The sequence below is a fragment of the Vipera berus genome (assembly GCF_964194415.1).
Source record: "Vipera berus genome assembly, chromosome: 12".
Taxonomy (NCBI): Eukaryota; Metazoa; Chordata; class Lepidosauria; order Squamata; family Viperidae; genus Vipera; species Vipera berus.
The window spans coordinates 9474336-9494882 of NC_138215.1; the positions used below are offsets into that span (position 1 = coordinate 9474336).

The window sequence follows — 20547 nt, forward strand, 5'->3', positions numbered from 1 at the left end:
ATAGAATAGAATAGAGAGTTGGAAGGGACCTTGTAGGTCATCTACCTTAGAAGAGTAAACCTTTGGTCCTGGTGACCAATTCAGATTGGATCCTGCAACATTATCCTGGGACATTTATATTTTGCCTTCATTCGTGAAACATTCCAATCAACTTTGGAGAGCCTCAGAAACTTGTTCAATGGCTGCCTTCAGATCTAGACCTAACTCTCCTAGCAAACAGACAGGAGCGCTGTAGAAAGCCTACTGATCACTCAATCCAAATTCACTCCATACCTTGTAACAAAGACAGCAGCATCCACTGGAAGAGTGTCATCTCGTGCTCCAGGAACCTGGTTATTCCCCAGGTACTTTGCGCCGCCAAACTCTTCATTTTGCCATTGACAAAAGCTCTCCAGAGACCTCTCTCCATGATGACCTATGGACAACCTGGCCTTCAAAGAAAAAAAAAAACAGGAATAGAAGAAAGACAAAGTGAAAGCCACCGATGTGCTTAAGTGATACCAAAGCTCACCTTGAGCCAATGGTAGACTATGGACATGCATTTTATAAATGAAGTCATAAAACTTTTGCCTATGAATCTAAAAAAGTGGCTCAGCTACTTTTTTTTTAACCTAAAGAAATACTCTGCAGTGGAAAATAAGTGCAGTTGCCTCCTTCCTTCCTTCCTTCCTTCCTTCCTTCCTTCCTTCCTTCCTTCCTTCCTTCCTTCCTTCCTTCCTCCAATCTCACTTTGCAAAGCAACTTTTGCTTTAAATGGAATTCATCTTCTCTTTCTTCATTTGTGCAGGGAACTAAGGGGACACTATTGCTCACTAGACTGCATTGTATTAACCCAAGCCATATAATATCTTTTTCTCAAGTATTGGCATTTGAAAGCCAATAAACGTATACAGTGTCAAGGAAGATTAGTGGCCTCTTAGGTTGGATAAGGCTCTACCTATACTCCACCAGATTGTCTACTTTGGTTTGTTCCCAATTGCTACATTTTATGATGAAAGATTCCTCCAAACTCTAACTCATCTTTTTTTTAAAAAAAAAAGACTATTTTTTTTTAGAATCTGTCCTTTACTGACACTATCAGAGGAAAGTATTTCTCAAGATAAACCTTGGCAACGTTTCAGTCAATTCAGAAAAACAGTAAGACAAATTGGCTATGAAACTTCCAATCTTGGAATAGGTCATCAAGAGCCACGGTGGCGCAGTGGTCAGAATGCAGTATTGCAGGCTGACTCTGCCCATTGCCAAGAGTTCGATCCTGACTAGCTCAAGGCTGACTCAGCCTTCCATCCTTCCGAGGTCGGTAACATAAGGACCCAGATTGTTGGGGACAATAGGGTGGCTCTGTAAACCATTTAGAGAGGGCTGCAAAGCACTTTGAAGCAGTATATAAGTGCTATTGTCACAGTTGTAAGTCACTATCTAAGAGCATGGGGGTGCAGTGGTTAGAATGCAGTATTGCAGGTTAATTCACTGCACGCTGCCAGGAGTTCAATCCAGACCGGCTCAAGGTTGACTTAGCCTTCCATCCTTCTGAGATTGGTAAAATGAGGACCCAGATTGTTGGGGGCAAGATGCTGACTCTGTAAACCGCTTAGAGAGGGCTGTCAAGCACTATGAAGTGGTATATAAGTCTACGTGCTATTGCTATAAAGGCAAACTGAAAACTGGACTAAACTGAAAACAGATCTCTTCTAGGATTTTCTCTCCCAATGAACTGGTCCAAGATATTCTGTAGCCTGAAGCAGTCAAGATACTTACTATTATTCCTTCACCTTACATTGAGAGCAGCTGGCTTGGCAGATGCAATGCAGAAGTATGGTCAAATTTAATTTTAATTAATTTTATTAAATTTATATAATTTAATAATAATTTGTATAATTTTAATTAATTTATTAAATTTATACATGTGTGTTGTGTTACCCCTTCACCCTAAATGTCTGTTGAAGAAGTGTGCTGGATGTACCTCTGCCTCTGAAGATAACTATACTTAAGGACCTGCTCATCTCTCCTCTTCCCTACTTTGAAATCTCCACTAGGATGACACCCTTGTACATGCAGCATAGGTGTCAACTAGGTTGTGCACTCCGCTTATAATAACCATATCATTAGCATTTAGACTTATATACCGCTACGTAGTGCTGTACAGCCATCTCTAAGGGGTTTAAAGAGTCAGCATATTGCCCACAAAAATCTGGGTCCTTATTTTACTGACCTTGGAAGGATGGAAGGCTGAATCAACCTTAGTCAGGATCGAACTCCAGATTGTGGCCAGAGTTTGCCTGCAATACTGCCTTCTAACCACTGTGCCACCAGGGCTCCTAATCATCTACATTAATGATCTTTTTATGGTTTTCAGAATATCTCAGCCCAATTCCTTTTTGAACAATGTTTAGAATGCCACCCCACTGCCACAGTTTCAATCAAAGCTCGAGAGGAACTTACAGGACGTCTTCGAAGCAAGACAAGCTTAGTTACTCGAATGTAGACTTTCACCCCAAGACTCTGGTGTTGAAACATGTTATACACCTGAATAAAAGCAATAAAAGGACCATCATGTCAAAACATTCATTATAACAAAAATATATTTACAAAAATGTCGGACCAGCTTTATTCTCTGCATATCTTTTTTTAGCGAATGGAGGAATTTTTGCAGAGGCAATAATGATGTCCGGTTATCTTGGACATTGGAAAGAACCAAATTATTGAGCCAAGAGCACACAATAGAACTGTTTAAATGCACGATTTGTGCTTTGCTGAGCAATCAAGAAAAGGATATAGCAACTCTGCCAAAATAACCATCACTAGGCTCTGCAAGTTTATATCCCAACTATGAATTAGCTGTACTCCCACACTCAGATCAACTACCGAAAAATGTTTAATGGGAGAAGGAGTCTACAATTAAAGAGCAGTCCTCTAACCTCTTTGCAGGATGTGAAGCTCCGCAGCCAAGCTCACCCAACCGTAATGTTAAAAAAAAAGGCCTTAAATTATGACAATTGCTTTCAAAATAGATGCATCAGATATACTTTCTTTCTGGCTTTCAGATGAACGTGCATCTATTTCTCAAAAAACCACAAACTGACAAGCAATTGTAAATGTATATCCTCAGTACTGCTGCAGCTGCTGTTAAACCATATAATTAATGTAAGGGTCTCTTGAAGGAGCATGCAGTAACATGAAATTAGTGATCCCTTGAACCTTATAAAAAAAGAGAGAGGAAAAAAAAGAGAAAGTTTGTCTTTTGGAACAAAGCTAGTGGTTGTTTTTTTGGGGGGGGTTTTTTGGGTAGTGTCCTTCTGATTTCTGAAGCGCTCAATTTTAAGCCTGCCTCTCAACTAACACATGCTTTAAAACAGGAAAAAAAAGAAGTAGGGGAAGTAAATGTGATTTCCTTTCAAACATACTGATCTTCATTTTTGAAATTATTCCTTCAGGTATTATTAAATATTTGGAGAGAGACAGGGAGAACGTTGGACCCTCTTCCATGAAAATCGAGCATATCCATGCAAACATGTTAAATCTGATCATCAAGGGGAAAGGATTCTAAAACGGATATGACTGAAATAATATGTGGCTGTATTGTTTATTTGTATGTATCCAAGGGCATCAATGCATAGCACGTTTTAAAGATTAACATATGCAAAAATGATAGAATCTTGTCTTAAGCAGTTCTGAGTTTAATACTGTACAGACAAGAAAGGGAAGCTAAATGAATGAAACTAGAAAGGTGACCACCAAGTAATTAAAAACATTGCATAATTAATCAGCTGGCAATTAACAAGGTTGGAAGAGACCTTGGAGGTCGTCTAGTCCAGGGATTCCCAACCCCTGATCTGTGGACCGGTACCAGGCTGCGGCATGCCAGCAACCGGGCCGCACAAACAAGCAAAGCCCCATCCGTGGGATGCAGGCAGCACACAAAACCACGCATCCTTCAGTCCACAGAAAAACCTCTCTCCACGGAAGCGGTCCCTGGTGCCCAAAAGATTGGGGACCTCTGTTCTTTTCCAACCCACTACTCAGGCAGGAAACCCTATACCATTTCAGACAAATGGTTGTCCAATCTCTTCTTATAAACCTCCAGTGATGGAGCACCCACAACTTCAGGAGGCAAGTCGTTCCACTGATCAATTGTTCCAACTGTTGGGAAATTTATCCTTAGTTCTGGGTTGGTTCTCTCCTTGGTTAATTTTCATCTGTTATCTTTTTTTGTCCTGACTTCAGGTGAGAGGACAAAATTCATCTTCTGAAGCCTACCCAGTACAGTCCAAGGGCCATTTTTCTCTCTTCCTATTCTCTAAGATTCAGGAAAGGCCATCACAGAGGCATATATACCATCCTTCGGGAGAAGGGCGGTATAGAAATTAAATTAAATAAAATAAATAAATAAATAAATAAATAATAAATATATGTATTATACCCCTTTGAGGGGGTTGCATCTTCTGGAAAGTTTCTGCATGACAACGCAAGAAAGGACTTTTTAAACGCAAGCATGTCAGGTGTAAAATTCCCTCCCTGCTTAATTATGTTAACTGTTTTTACCTTCGTGCACTTATTCAGATTTTTAGTTAAACAGGTGCTACTGTGTCATTCTGGTCAGGTCATTGCTTAAAAGTGTTAGTTAATTTTTTTAAAAAAAATGTTTTAAGGGGTTTTAAGATGTTTTAGTTATTATTTTTAATTCTGTTCAAAATACGGTTAAACTTTCCAGTAAATAGAACTCTGCTTGGTATTGTTTTTGCTAATAAAAAAAACAAGCAGAAATCATATAACTAAGTAAGATTTGGTCTTGGAATTCTTGTCTTTCCAAAATTCCCAACATGTTTCATCAATCCAGAAAAGATTCGGAATTTCTGCAGTACGTCATTCACAGTTCCATCCTATGCATGACTACTCAAAATAAAATTCCCAGTGACCTCATTGAGGTTTACTTCCAGGTTAGTATCAGGTAGAATTTGCTGAGCATATATTAAAAAACAAGAAAAGAGCGTAGCATGGATTTACATATATGGTAATTTGTGATTTGCTTAATCATATTATATCAGTATACCAGATATTAAACATAAAACCAATTACATCTATTAAACATGAAACCAATTATATCTATTAAATGTAAAACCAATTACATCTATTAAACATAAAACCAATTATATCTATTAAACATAAAACCAATTACATCTATTAAACGTAAAACTAATTACATCTATTAAATGCAAAACCAATTACATCTGTTAGAATAGAACAGAACAGAATAGGAGTTACGAAAGAATAGAATAGAATAGAATAGAATAGAATAGAATAGAATAGAATAGAATAGAATAGAATAGAATAGAATAGAATACAATACAATACAATACAATACAATACAATACAATACAATACAATAGAAGTTACAAAAGAATAGAATAGAAAAGAATTGAATAGAAATAGAATAGAATAGAATAATAATTAGAATAGAATAAAATAGAATAATTAGAATAGAATAGAATAGAAGTTACAAAAGAATAGAATAGAATAATAATTAAAATAGAATAGAATAATAATTAGAATAGAAGTTACAAAACAATAGAATAGAAGTTACAAAACAATAGAATAGAAGTTACAAAACAATAGAATAGAAGTTACAAAAGAATAGAATAGAATAGAATAGAATAGAATAGAATAGAATAGAATAGAATAGAATAGAATAGAATAGAATAGAATAATAGAATAGAATAGGATAGGATAGAATAGAACAGAATAGAACAGAATGAGTCAAGCCCCCTACTCAAGCAAGAGAACCTATACCATTTCAGTCTCTTCTTAAAAACCTCCAGTGATGGAGCGCCCACGATTTCTGGAGGCAAGCTGTTCCACTGGTTGATTGTCCTCACCGTCAGGACGTTTGTCCTCAATTCCAGGTTTTTTTTTATTAAATTCTTATTATGTTATTAAGCCAGGGGTTCCCAACCGGTGGGGGTACGAGACAATATTCCAGGGGGTGCAGAAACTTGGGTTTAGAAGTTTCAAAATTAAAAGTGTATATGCATAATTCGTTATTTTGAACTTTTGTAAGAGCTGCAAGAATATATCAGAAGCATTCTAGGGGTGTGGGGTATAGAAAAGGTTGGGAGCCCCTGTATTAAACTTAAAACCAATTACGTCTATTAAACGTCAAACCAATTACACCCATACTAACTAAACATTAAACAATAATTTAGGCCAATATCTGAACCAACTTCATAGAAGATTAGGAAAACAAGGTTGTTTTCTTAATTACAAGCTTTCTACAAACAGGGAATTTGACTTTGTGTGATTCTTCATTTTAATTTCTGAATTAAGACACCTTGGACAGCATGCATCACGTTTTCCTTCTAAGCACACAGATCCTATGCCTCCGAAGTGCTAACTAATATTTATTACCAGCATTTATTTCTACATCTTATGTAGAGAGCATAAATGTGAAGAATATGAATTATTTCATATTTCATTATTTCAAAGCTTTAAAAATAGATTAAAAGTAGATACGGAGCCTCTTTAGTAGGGGATTGACTTCATTTATGACTGTGACTTTTTTTAAAAAAAAATCATATTCAGGAGTTGCAAGTGATTTTAATGAGAATTCTGCAATGTTTTATTTTTCTCGGAAGGAACAGGAATGAAATTGCTTTAAGAAGGTCCAGCCTTTAAAAACCTGCAAGCATAATGTGTGTGCTAATAAGCCATTTTAAGTCTTTGTGATTTTGTGATTTTGACAGTAAATGCAATGCCTTACAGCAAGGACCTCAATTAATAAATAACCCCCTTTGCCTGGCAGCAAGGTTCTGTTTGCTTAAATCTTGACATGCATGCCAAAATTAACATTCTGGTTTCTTTTAGAAGCAGTGGTTCATCCCCCTAGCCCACTCCCAACCAGACGCTGAACAGTAAGAGGCCAAAATCTGCAGGTTGCTACATAGGAGCTCAACATATCCAGCTGGAAACGTATCTTTGCCTTCACTGACTACCAATTAATTCAAAACAACGATTCAGTTTAGCCATTTTTCACTGGCAACAAAGGCCAGTGTTAGGTAGCAATGCTTGAGTCCTGCCACTATTCTACTGAGTCGTAATCCATCTCGTTCAGAGAGCTGTTTTTCCCACTCAATGATTGATGAAGGTTCAGGAGAAAACCGATCACATTTGTTCTACACAGTGCTTTATGTGGGTGTGGTTTTTTTTGTAGAAGCAAACAGAAGTCATTTGTCCAGATGGGGGAAATGAACATGGTGCTACCACTGATTTGGAAATGAACTGCCCCTTCCTAACTGGTCCCTAAAAAAAGGAGATGGTTTGAAGCCCTTTTGATAAGGTTTCCATCTGCACACCTCCCAAAGGTCTGTGCAAGTTCTGAGGTTTTGCTTGATAAAAAAAAATAGAGGAAACCAGAAGCTGCCTTCAAGCTTTACATTTTTACTCAGCTGAACAAAGACGGGCTTCTCTAAAAAGAGGGGGGGAAAACCCAAATATCAGAAAAAGCCTTATTTTTATACCTTCTTTAATTACATAAACAATTCACCCAGCAAAGCTGACACACATAAGATAAAGACTTCGCCCTTTAAGGCTGGCACACTGTGGATAAGAAGGAAGACAGCAGAAGTAGCTAAAAATGTTCCCTTTGGGGTGTTCCCCCAAGATACCAGATGTCCCCTTTTGGGTGGTTTAGGTGTTTCCCTAAGACACCATAGATTCCCGGGTGGGTTAGGATATTGGGTGTTTCCTTTGCTGTCCTTTTATGACCTTGCATTCATGGTTCTGCAAGGGGCCAAAGATAGCAGGGCCATCTGCACGTATTCACAATTGATACTGTCCGTTAATTCTGGGTCAACAAAAACTCATTGGCAAGATTTCCACACATCTAGCTAAAGCATGAGGGTGAAGCTTTATTCTCCAAGCTTGTGGATAGGTTTCCCAATGTTTCATTACCAGGCTAGGAAACATCTTCAGGGGAGTTTAAGGGAGGTCAGTGTTCTTCTTGTCATGGTTCCGATTAATGAGACAGATCAAAGAACATTCAGGCATTGTTTTTCTAAAAAGTCTATAACAATGAGAACGAAGCACTGGCACTCATGGATGGATGCCAGAATCTGAATTCTCCTCCCCTGAACACATCGTATCATACATAATTCCCTCCCTTAATTGCACGTCATAAATCACATTCTCCAATTAGTTTAACATACAAAGTTTCACTTCCTTTCTGTAGCTCTGCCATTCCTTATCTTATTAAAACAACTGGGTTAGCATTCTCCTCCCCCACCCCAGCTTCACTGATTCAAAGCAAAACAGTTTAAAGGAAAAGGCTGCCTCTTATATTGTCAGAGCAAAAACATCCAATGTTTGCAGCGTTGACACTTCTGTTTCTAAGGGCTTCAGGTGTGGTTGTGTCAAGTGAGGGTCTGTGATGGCTCTTGTGATGGGTCACCCAAGACCTATCACCCTGAACCACCACAAGACCCACCACAAGACCCTCACTTGACACACCCACACCTGAAGCCCTTATAAACTGAAGAACCCTGACTGACATCCTCTCAACTCCACTGAAGATGTTACCTAGCCTGGTAATGAAATGTTCAGGAACCAACTAGAAGCTCGGAGAAGGAAACTTCACCCTCATCCTACACCTGAGCTACAGATATTCGCCACTATTGTAAACTAAAGTATATTAGCATATTGCAACCACTGGATTGCATGTGCTAAGTCATGCTTATAGATTTTCCCCTGAAGGAGAATATTTGTAGCTCTGGGTTGAAGTGAGGGGGTCCTGGTACTCTCTGAGCTGGGTTGTTTTCTTGTAGATGTTTCATTACCCAAACTAGGTAACATTAGCACTGATGATATTACTTAGTTTGAGTACTGAAACGCCTACAAGAAAACAACCCAGCTCAGAGAGCACCAGAACTCCTCATGGCTTTCCACTCTTCCACACTGATGCTTACCCTCAAATATAAGTGTAAGCCCTGGACTAGTTTTGAATAACTGAGCAAGCTCTTGTGTGCTCTAGCTATTTTCTTTATCCAAAGTACCTGAAGATAGGACAAGAAAGAAAAGGTGGGAGATCATGAAAGAGAGAAGCAACCTAGAACTAAGGAGAAATTTCCTGACAGTGAGAACAGATAATCAGTGGAATGGATGCTTCTTCACTGCAGAGTTTTCAAGAAGAGACTGCACAGCCATTTGTCCAGAATGGTATAGGGTCTCCCTCCTTGAACAAGGGGTTGGACTAGAAGACCTCCAAGGTCCATTCCAACTCTATTATTCCACGTTTCGTTCTAGGTTCGAAGTTTTATCAGCATAGAGATTTCCCATAATTTCATAAGAATGAAAGCTTTCTGGCTTTCACAAAAGCAAATTTAGATGATTGGTTTTTTTATCAGCATGGAGATTTCCTATAATTTCATAAGAATGAAAGCTTTCTGGCTTTCATAAAAGCAAATTTAGATGATTTTCCCCCCAAATATATTCATGATCATGAAATGTAATGGGTTTCCCCCCCGAAGGGCAGAGTAGAGGCACAAAATCCGCATGGTGTTCACCTACCATGTTCATCACAGTAAGGATGAATCGTTGAGCCGCATCAACCCCGTGATATTGGACCATGTCAGCATCAGCCACCACAAGCGTTTCCACCGTGTACTCATTCGTGAGGTGAATGGCATTTCTCCGTCCTTTCCAGTCGTGGAGAAGCTTGCCCTTTGGAGGCTTCTTTTTTTCTAGAAAGCAAATAACTTGTTTCAAAAGCTGCGTCTAACACCTTTGGCTTTTGGTGCTCGAGCCGTTTAGAAAAACTCGGGCAAATATCAACAGCACTTAGACATACTGTATATGCCACCTTCTAGTGCTTTACGGCACTCTCTGGGCAATTTACCATGTCAGCCCCCAACAATCTGGGTCCTCATTTTACTGTCCTCAGAAGGGTGGAAGGCTGTGTCAACCTGAAGCCTGTCAGGATCGAACTCTGGGTTTTGGGCAGAGTTCGCCTGCAATATTGCATTCTAACCACTGCACCACCAGAGCTGAAGAAGAGAATATTTTCAGCTCAGAGTTGACCTTGTTCTGATGCTGCTGCTGCTTAGTTTGGTAATGAAACATCTGCAAGAAAACCACCAAGCTCAGAGAGCACCAAAGACTCCACAGTCCAGGGCTTTTCAACCTTTTCACCCATTGTACCACTTTTAGGATATGGCAACATCCGAGTACCACCAGTCGCCTAGCAAGGTGTCAAAAACGTGATGACCCAAAAAAAAGAAGGAAAAAAGTGATGAAGTACAGATAGTCCTCGACTCACAACAGTTCGCTTAGTGACTGTTTGAAGTTACAATGGCACTGGAAAAAGTGCCCCCCAAGCCACAGCCGAGCAAGACACCTGCCTGCCCGCCCAGCAGCGCTCTTCCTCCTGTCCGAGGTTTTCATTGTTGGGAGCATTTCTGTTGAGATTGGTAGCAGGGGTGGGGTGGGTGTGTGTGTGTTTGGTTTTTATTCCCCCCATCTCCTGGGTGGTTGTAGCAGCTTTTGGTCACTTCACATGACCCTGGGACACTGTGACCGTCATAAATATGAATCCGTTGCCAAGCATCTGAATGTAAATCACAAGACCCTGGAGATGCTGCAACATTCTAGCTGATCGGCGCTTCTTCTGGGCTCAGAAGCGCCAGGATCAGCGCCAAGCTCCGGTTGGAGCCTGGCACTGATCCTGGCGCTTCCACTGAGCCCTGACAGCCCTGCAGCTCCAGCCATCTCTCACTCAGGCTTGTGCGGTGCTGCCACTGGTTCAGCTCATTTCCCTCCCCTGCTACTACTTCTCTAGGATGGTCACGTACCACCTGCCAGGTGCCAATGTACCACAGGCGGTACCTGTACCACTGGTTGAAAAGCCCTGGTCTAGTCTTCCTCCTGTTCCTCTCTCCACACCCCACTGCCTTCTAACACTGATGGTGTTACGTAGTTTAGCAATGAAACATCTGGAAGAAAACAATCAAGCTCAGAGAGCACCAAGGACGCCACAGATCTCTGCAAATCAGGTAGGGCAAAGACAGGCCTGCCTGAGAATTTATCACATAGATCTTTCCACAACTTTAGAACGGCTTGGATGAAGGAACGTAGGATTTGGGAATGGGGAAGGAAGAAAAAGAAGAAGAGAGAGATCAAGGAAGAAACTCAACACTTTATTTGCCTTAGTACAGGAGGGGACAGAAAGGAACTTCAGGGCCTTTTCCAGGCTGATGCTAGTCCCTCAAGCTAGACAAGGAGGGATTTCCCCCCCCCTGTTCCATATATTTACATAAGGAAATAATTGACAGAATGAAGATTTTAGACACAGAGATTATAGAGTGGAAAAGAGAATACTCTCACTTAAAGCTCTGTGCACTTTTCTTTGACAGAAACCAGTAGCAATTCTTCCATGAAACCGATATTGAAACTGTTAGGGGAAAATGCAAAAAAATAAAATAAAATAAAATAATAAAATAAAATAAAATGGCACTGCCTAACTTCATCTGTAATTAATATCAAGCCTTCTGTTCATCCACGTATCCATCCCATCAGCACAGCCTTTGTACACATTCAGCCCACCCTCTATCAAAGAATCTGGCAGGCTTTATTGCTTTTTTGCCTAAGGCGCTACCGATCATCACCTATAGCTCTCTTCCCTTCCATATTCCATACTGAAACACAAGATATTTTTGCCCTCTCCCCTCCTAAGGAAGCAAAACATTAAACAAAACAAAGAGAAGGGAAAAATATACACCCTGGAAATACCCTACTGGGATAAAGATCAGTCTTACACATATACCCCCACATAGAGAATCTTAATGTTGGATTAATAATAAATAATAGCAATTTCTCCACCAGTAGCTACAATCTCACTCAACCTGTCTGGGCAAATTCCTATCCATCTGCACTGTCTGTGTGTGTTCAAAAACAGGATATGAATTATTAAACTAGACATATTAAACCCACCTCCTCCTAAAGGCCCTAAGGCAGGAATCAGCCATTTTCCATCAAGGACTTCTATCAGCACAGAGCTGGCAATTCCGCTCCATCAGGGTTTATTAGAGCTTTCAGTCCTCCATCAGCTAAACCCAGTTTTTATTCAACTAGAGCACGTGAAATCAGTTTTAGACAATGATTTCTGGTCAGTGACCATATCTGGAATTCAAAGAACTTTCCATGGACATCCTCTCAAAATGGCTTCCTGGGATGGATAGAGCAATGTTCCAATATCTACAGGACTGCCACAAAGAAGAGGGGGGTCAACTTATTCTCCAAAGCACCTGAAAGCAGAACACAAAGCAACAGGTAGAAACTAATCAAGGAGAGAAGCAATCTAGAATTAAAGAGAAATTTCCTGACAGTTAGAGCAATTAATCAGTGGAATGAGCTGCCTCCAGAAATTGTGACTGCTCCGTCACTGAAGGGTTTGAAGAAGAGACTGGACAAAGAGTTGTCTGAAATAGCGTAAGGCAGACATGTCAAACACAAGGCCCGGGGGCCAGATGCGGCCCGCGAAGTAGTTTCATGTGGCCCGCGAAGCCATCTTGGAAACAGTGAGGAAACGCCCCCCACTGCCTTGGCCCTGGCCGAGAGACCCTCCTCCTGCCAGAGACCCTCAGATCTGTCCCCACTCCTGCCCAGGCCCCCATAGGCGCCCTTCATGCGAACGATGTAGAGCTGGCCACGCCCACCCAGTAGGCCATACACACTCTAGCCACGCCCACCCAGTAGGCCACGCCCACCCTGGCCATACCCACCCGTCCCCCTGAGGGCAACCGCAATGCTGATGCGGCCCTCAATGAAATTGAGTTTGACACCCCTGGCGTAAGGTTTCCTGCTTGAGCAGGGGGTTGGACTAGAAGACCTCCAAGGTCTCTTCCAACTCTGTTATTCTGCTAGTGTGTTAAGTAAAAAAAATACCTGATTGGGGGGAGGAAAATGTACAAAAATCAAGTGCCCACCAAGAAGGCACAGGACAACGAACTGAAAGTTTGGCTAGGCACACTGCATTCAATCTCATGAAGGCTACATGGAGTGTCAATTCAACCCAGTGGGGAAAAAAAAGGATTTCAGAGCAGCAGAGAGAACAGCGATGGATTTTGATTGCATTTTGGAACTGCTTTTTTAAACTTACTTTCCGTCTTGCCTTCTGACCCTTTTAGTGAATGAGAATGGGTGGTGAGAAAGGAACTCTTAAGACTGACAATTTAACTAATTCATAAGAGCCTTGGTGGAGCAGTGGGCTAATGCCTCCTTAAGTAACACCAGCTGCCTGCAATTAGTGCAGGTTCGAGTCCCACCAGGCTCAAGGTTGACTCAGCCTTCCATCCTTCCGAGGTAGGTAAAATGAGGACCCAGATTGTTGGGGGCAATTAAGCTGACTTTGTAATAATGCCACTTGGGGGTGTGTGTGAAAGCCCTAACAAGCAGGCATATACAGAGAATGAAGGCTACTGCTAAGCTTGTAAGCCGCCCTGAGTCTTCGGAGAAGGGCGGGATATAAATGTAATAAAAATAAAAAAATAAAACAAAAATTTTGCAGCATTGAACAAAGTGACCCATCGGACTCTCTCAAATACCAAGTAAGTCATACTTTAATAGGAGATCTTCAGTGCATGGGGGCACATCAAGGCCCCTCCTTGTCCCTCAAAGTTTTTTTTCCCTGCAGACAGTTTGTTAAAATACAGGCCTAGACTATAATAATGATGGATTAAGGAAGGGTGTGTGTGAGAGAGAGTCTTTCAACAGAGCAAGCCAATTGCTCCGTTCTTCTCCTGCATCTGATTTATGAACCTTGGAATGCGAATTCCTCTGCAAGTCAATAAAATCCCAAACTAAAATAAACAGCAGCCATTAAAGAAAGGATTAAATGAACAGCACCCGTCTCCTCTTGAACAAACTGATATTATAAGCTCTGTGGTTCAGATGTGGAGGGTTAGCAGAAAAGGCAAACAAAACACAAGGAAGAGGAGCGCAGGCCAAGGAGAACATAATACATGAAATAGTAAATTGAGGAGATCTTCCAAATGAGAATGAGCCATAGGTGAAGAATCAGAAGAGAATGGGCAGTGGGGTGCTGGGGTATTTGAAGAACAAGCTGGAGGAATTGGGAATAGTTGAAGAACAGCTGGAGGAATTGGGAATGGCTGGTCTGGTGAAAACCAAGACTAGCAACATACGCTTTCCCCTTTTTGGCATGTGATGCATGGTAGCAGCCTTCCAGTATTTAAGGGGCTGCCCCAAAGAAGAGAATGTCAAGCAATTCTCCAAGGCACCTGCAGGCAAGACAAGAAACAATGGATGGAAACTAATCAAGGAGAGAAGCAATCTAGAACTAAGGAGGAATCTCCTGGCAGTGAGGACAATTAACCAGTGGAAATTGTAGGAGGCGCGTCAGAGTTTGTAAGTGCTTCCTTGACTGGAGGATTTTTAAGCAAAGATTGGACAGCCACCTGTCTGAAATGCTAGGAGGTTGGACTAGAAGACCTCCAAGGCCCCTACCAGCTCTATTCTGATTGATTGAAATCCTGCAAAATAGCTACATTCAAGAAGATAAGAAGAGCTTTCTGGATCATGCTCTGGATCTAGCTCGTCTAGCTAGATACATTTGGAGAAGCTCACAGATTTAGGATGGAGGGTAAGAGGCTTTTTTCACTGTCACTTCCTAACGACTAGCACTGAAGGTTTGCTTCAGCAAAATAACCATTGGTATTAGTCGTCACCGATGCCTGATCCTACAGGAATCTGTCCAATTCTTTTTGAGAACCCTCCAAGCTGGCTGCCTTGAGCGAAAATGCTGGCAGCAAATTCCAGAATTTCACTACGCTCTGTGTGAAAAAGTGTTTCCTTCTATTGGTCCTGAATTTAGTTTCATCTGGAAGCCTTTGAAAACCAACTTTGTGAGCAGAGGGTGGGGGGACCCTCTCTATCTGCACAATTTATGCCACGCAGGATCTTATATGCTTGTAGTTAACGGACCACAAATGAGGTCATCTTTCCTCCTTAGAGAAATTGCTCCAGTTGTCCTTTTAGGTGCCTTTTTTTGTTCTGCAATATTTTTAAAGGCACAAGCAGGCCTACATGATAGTCTCAGAGCAATCTAATCCAGGATTTATATAAGAGTAGTTGTGCATCCCTTCCCCTTTTTAATGACCCCTAGGTTGATTTTTCCGTGTATTTTGCTTTAATAGCATTTCAACACAAATGACGTTTTCTTCTAGCTATTCGTGTTCCATTGTGAAATGAAGAGAGAGAGAGAGTGGAGAGCAGCATAAATTGCTTAAAGGTAAAAGTCAATTTAAAAGTTTCCCCCGTTCAGTTGTGTCTGATTTTTAAGGGGTGGTGCTCATCTCTGTTTCTTAGCCGAGGGAGCCAGCATGGTCCAAAGATGTTTCCGTGCTCATGTGGCCAGCGTGACTATACATTGAGGTGCATGGAATGCTATTGCCTTCACATGGAATGCGAAGTGCTACCTATTTATCTACTTGCATTTGCATGCTTTCAAATTGCTAGGTTGGCAGGAGCTGGGGCAAGGAACAGAACTCACCCCGTCACAAGGTGGTTGGGTCTTGAACTTGGGTTCTCAAGCTCAGCGTCTTTAACCACTGAGCCACCACACACCCCTTATAAATTGCTTAAGAGCCCCTTATTATGAGAAGAGCTGTAAGAAGAATGAATGAGAGTTATCTGAGGTCCTAAAGCACCGGTCCTTGCTTGCCAGCGCAGTTCTGTACTGAAGAAGAGATTACTGTAATCATAAAACTTGTCAGGAGATCATAGTGAAGAATTGGCCTCTGTTTATCTCCTCAGTGTCTTTTCAGTGCCTCGCCAGTAAAACCAATTGCTGACTCAAATGATAGAAAGTACATTTCATCCAAAATTAATGCTTTTAGTTGGACCCATACACACAAATTGAGTCCTACCCTTATTAATTAGGTTACCGCTGAAGACTATTCAGAAACTTCACAGGCCTCAAAACACAATTATATCCCTGCCAGAAACCCAGCTATGTGAAACATATCTTGCCAGTTTTAAAACACTCATTCCTGTGTTCATTTTCAAGCTCTTGCTTGCTGCTCTGATCTTTCAAAGCTTAACAACGGTTGAGGATCTCAAGGACCACCTACTTTACATAAATCTGTCCAGTTCTAAATATATCCTTAGTAATGCCACTCAGAGCCAGTCTGGTGTTCTGGTTAAAGTACCAAGCTTGAAACCGGGAGGCTGTGAGTTCTAGTTCCACCTTAGGCATGAAGCCAGCTCACTGTCCTTGGGCCAGTCACTTTCTCTCAGTCCTAGAAAAGAGGCAATGGCACACCAGTTTTGAAATCTTGCCAAGAAAACTGCTGGGATTTCTCTAGGCAGTTGCCAAGAGACAACACTGACTCAAAGTTACCAATAAATAAAGAAAAAAAATCCATTCCAGCAATACAGCAAGGCAGATGGAAACATGGACAAATGTTTTCCTGTCAGAGACATCTTCAAAGGAAGATAAAACAAAAATAAAGATGGTGGGTTCAACTATACAATCAATGACTTGTCATAGTTTTTACACTTCTTGTCCCATTTGTTATGCATCTGATTGTCAAATATGGGGATTCTTTACCTGCTTACAATAATATATACTGTACCTGTAGCAGCTTATTTGTTATATCCTTACTGACCCATCCTCCAGTCAGCTAAACATAGTTCTTATGGGTCTCCCTCATTCCCAATTTATCTTTGTAATAACCCTGTGATCTAGGCATGGCTGGATTAAAGTTATTCTTAGTAAACTTACCAAGGTTAAGCTTCATGCTAGGTGGATATATGAGAATATAAACACAATCCGATGTTGGTTCATTTAATCACCCAGAGGAATTGCACCATTCTGCAAAATAAACTTTTACCTTCCTGAACTACAATGAAAACCATGGTTTAAAGAATATACATCTTGTTCATTCCTAAGTAATGATATTCAGCATAACCATCATAAATAGACAAGGGCAATTAGGGGTGCGAAGAGAATCTTTAACAACAATCAAGGGGTACAATTCTGACGTGCTCAAGGTTGACTCAACCTTCCATCTTTCTGAGGTCGGTAAAATGAGGAACCAGATTGTTGGGGGCAATATGCTGACTCTGTAAACCACTTAGAGAGGGCTGCAAAGCACTGTGAAGCTGTATATAAGTCTGCCATTTCTATTGCCATTACTATTTAAATTAGATTTAAAATGAGTTAGCACAGGAAAAGCAATCCTCCGGTAGACTGTGGACTCAATAGATTTGGAAAGTATAACTCCTAGCATTTCCAGCCAACATGTTCCAAAGAACATCACATTAGGAAAATCTGAGGTCAAGGAACATAGGTAACCATACAAGATGGTTGCCAGTTTTACAGCCTGTAATGTTTTGAGTTCACAATTGATCTAACACAAGCTGTCATCAAAAAATGCACTTGTTCCTATTACAACATGTACTTCCTAATAAGGGATAAGAGAGTTTTCATTACATTGCTTGCTATTTTTAGCATGCCTAGTTTTTGGCCACAACAATAGGTGTTCCAAGCCAAGTTAAACCTACAGCTTAGAAGAAATAACATGGCAGAAGGATGATGGCTAAAGATGCAGGATAAAATTATTTAAACCTGGAGCACTACATGTATAGGATCTATGCCTGGGAAAGAGTGATCCACAGTTGATCCCTGGGCCTTGGGTAAACCAGAAAATCTTCTAAACATCATTATCTCTTTGTGAACTTTGAAATTTCCAGCTTGAAATTTCAAAATGAACAGCACTGTGGTGGAAATAAAATAATTGGCTTTTGAAAAAAAATCTCCAGAGCTTTTTCTTTTCTTTTTCTTTTTAAAGAATTTTATTAGATTTTATAGGGTTAGGGATAAAATAGGATCGGAATTAGGATTAGGGTTTAGGCTAGGGTTGGGGTCGGGGTTGGGATAAGGACAGGGTTAGGGTCAACATTGGGGTTATCCCCCAGTGACATTTTCAATATTTAACAAACAGAATATTGTCTGGGTACATATATTTAAGTAACGATAGTTAATATAGTAATGAATATCAATAGTAAGTATGACTAGTTATCATAGACAGTATAGTTAATCAATTCATAACATTCTTCTTACTAGTATGTATTCAAAATAGCATATCACATTCCTTTCTCACTAGTTCTTTTTCTTAACCATTGATAAAAGTTATCCCATGTTCTAAAATAAAGGGACGCGGTGGCTCAGTGGGTTAGGACGCTGAGCTTGTCGATCGGAAGGTCGGCAGTTTGGCGGGTCGAATCCCGAGTTCCGCGTAACAGAGTGAGCGCCTGTTACTCGTCCCAGCTTCTGCCAACCTAGCAGTTCGAAAACACGTAAAAATGCAAGTAGAAAAATAGGGACCACTACGGTGGGAAGGTAACAGCGTTCCGTGCGCCTTTGGCGTCTAGTCATGCCAGCCACATGACCACGGAGATGTCCTCGGACAAGCGCTGGCTCTTCGGCTTTGAAATGGAGATGAGCACCGGCCCCTAGAGTCGGAAACGACTAGCACGCATGTGCGGGGGAACCTTTACCTTTACCTATATGTTCTAAAATAAACTGAATCTTCTTTCTCTTTAATCTCTAAAGTCAATCTATCCATTTCTGCACAATCTAGACTTATCTTAATTAATACTTCTTCAGTTGGTAAGTTTTCATTTTTCCAATATTGGGCAAATACCATTCTCGCTGATGTTAATACATGTAATATTAAATATTCGCTCTCCTTCTCATAATTAGCTCCTAATATTCCTAACAAGAACAGTTCTGGTTTAAAAACTGATTTTTTAGTCATCTTTTCCAACTATACATGTATCTTTTTCTAGCTTTTTCTAAATGATGGAAGCTTCTTCAGAGCTTTTTCTAAATTATGGAATCAATAAAAATTTGCTTGCTTAATGGCAAGATCTTTATTTTCCTATGTTCGCCTAACTGCAAGTGCTTCTATGAGTAAGGCAAGAATGCTCTTACTAGGAAGTGCTATCGCTAATGAGTTTTGTCTATGTAGTCTCAAAAACAAGAGGACAAAACAAAAAACAAAAAAGTCCAGGTGTCTCCTGAAAAAGCACCTTTGGGACATCCATGACCTGAATGACTGAGAATCTCCATAGACATTTAGCTATGGATTTTGGGATGAATACCTTTCGAACGGCGCGGGAGCATGAACGGATTTCCAGAAAACATTGCAGACCGCAGGAACCATTTGCGCTTCATTTTGAGATGCAGACAAGACAGACTCATCCCCAACAGCCTGTGCCTGTCTTCAACAGGGAAGGGACGCAGGGCAGAAAACATCCTGCATCCAAGAAGGCTCCACGCAGGTGGCCCTGAGGACACAGATTAACCTCCAAGCGGCCTCAACAACTCTCTAAAAGAATGCAAATGACTAGCTGTCTGCAAGGAATATAAATCCTTCCATTCCCCACCCTCCGGTCATTGCTGAAGATGTGTCTTGGCTGAGAAGTGAAAAGTCTTCAAAGAAAAACAAGAAAGTCCGGTTGCCTCCTGAAAAAAGCACCTTTGGGACGACCATGACCTGGGTGACTGAGAATCTCTATGGACACAAAAGAGGCCATTACAGAACTCTATCACAGACATAGCTTAGGCTACTAATGTATTTTACTAGCAAAACAAGATTCCCCCCGCCCCCCATATCCTATTTGGGAATAGGGATTTTAAAGTTTGATTAGACCAACCAGGGAGACCAAACACCATAATGTGTTTCAACTTTTCTGACTGCTTATTATTCAGAAAATTTACATGACACCTGCTCCCTTAAGGTACTTTACAAATCTCTAAAATCAGAACATCTATTTAAAATAAAACAACTATCAGGGATAAAATTAAATCAGAGGCTCCATATAGCAATGGCACTTAGACTTATACACAGCTTCACAGTGCTTTGCGGCCCTCTCTAAGTGGTTTTACCAGAGTCAGCCTCTTGCCCCCAACAATCTGGGTTTTCATTTTACTGACCTCAGGAGTATGGAAGGCTGAGTCAACCTTCAGTTGGTCAGGATCGAACTGCTGGCAGTGGGCAGAGTTAGCTTGCAATACTGCATTCTAACCACTGCGCCACTATAGCTCAGTACAAAAAGCTTGGACATCAACTGGGAAGATGTGTATTTTCATTTCTCTTCATAGATAAGTCCTAATAGGTTTTGTAAGGATAGTGGCAGAAGAGTATGTATTCTGCCTCTTATCAGATATAGTTCTATCCATACATTTATGATTCACAGCTCAAAATTTCAGGAAATGCAAGGTTTATGACCAAAAACATTTTCCCCCAATCTAGAACCACACACGTGCTTTAACACTTCATGTAATTTTTCATTGCAAAGAATTCTGCAAGCTGTAAATCCATACATCTGAAGGGTATCCGGTTTGGGTGATTATTGTGCACCCAGCCAATTAGGTTTATTTGACCAATTATGATTAACAAAGCCGAGCGTAGCATTACGGGTAAGCTTAGATTCTAACCCACAGCAAACCTAAATAAATTTATTTTGACTATAGCC

The 20547-nt window shown here is 40.7% G+C and overlaps 1 protein-coding gene across 1 annotated transcript in view; it reads right to left on the reverse strand.

The window, feature by feature from the left end:
• ADAMTS17 (ADAM metallopeptidase with thrombospondin type 1 motif 17) overlaps positions 1 to 20547 on the reverse strand; it is a gene marked incomplete at both ends in the record, with an annotated part of 126112 nt that overhangs the window by 84049 nt on the left and 21516 nt on the right. The window contains 3 exons of the mRNA XM_081337520.1: positions 274 to 431; positions 2443 to 2526; positions 9556 to 9728. Of these exons, the coding sequence (XP_081193646.1) occupies positions 274 to 431; positions 2443 to 2526; positions 9556 to 9728 (415 nt within the window). The remainder of the gene's footprint in view (positions 1 to 273; positions 432 to 2442; positions 2527 to 9555; positions 9729 to 20547) is intronic.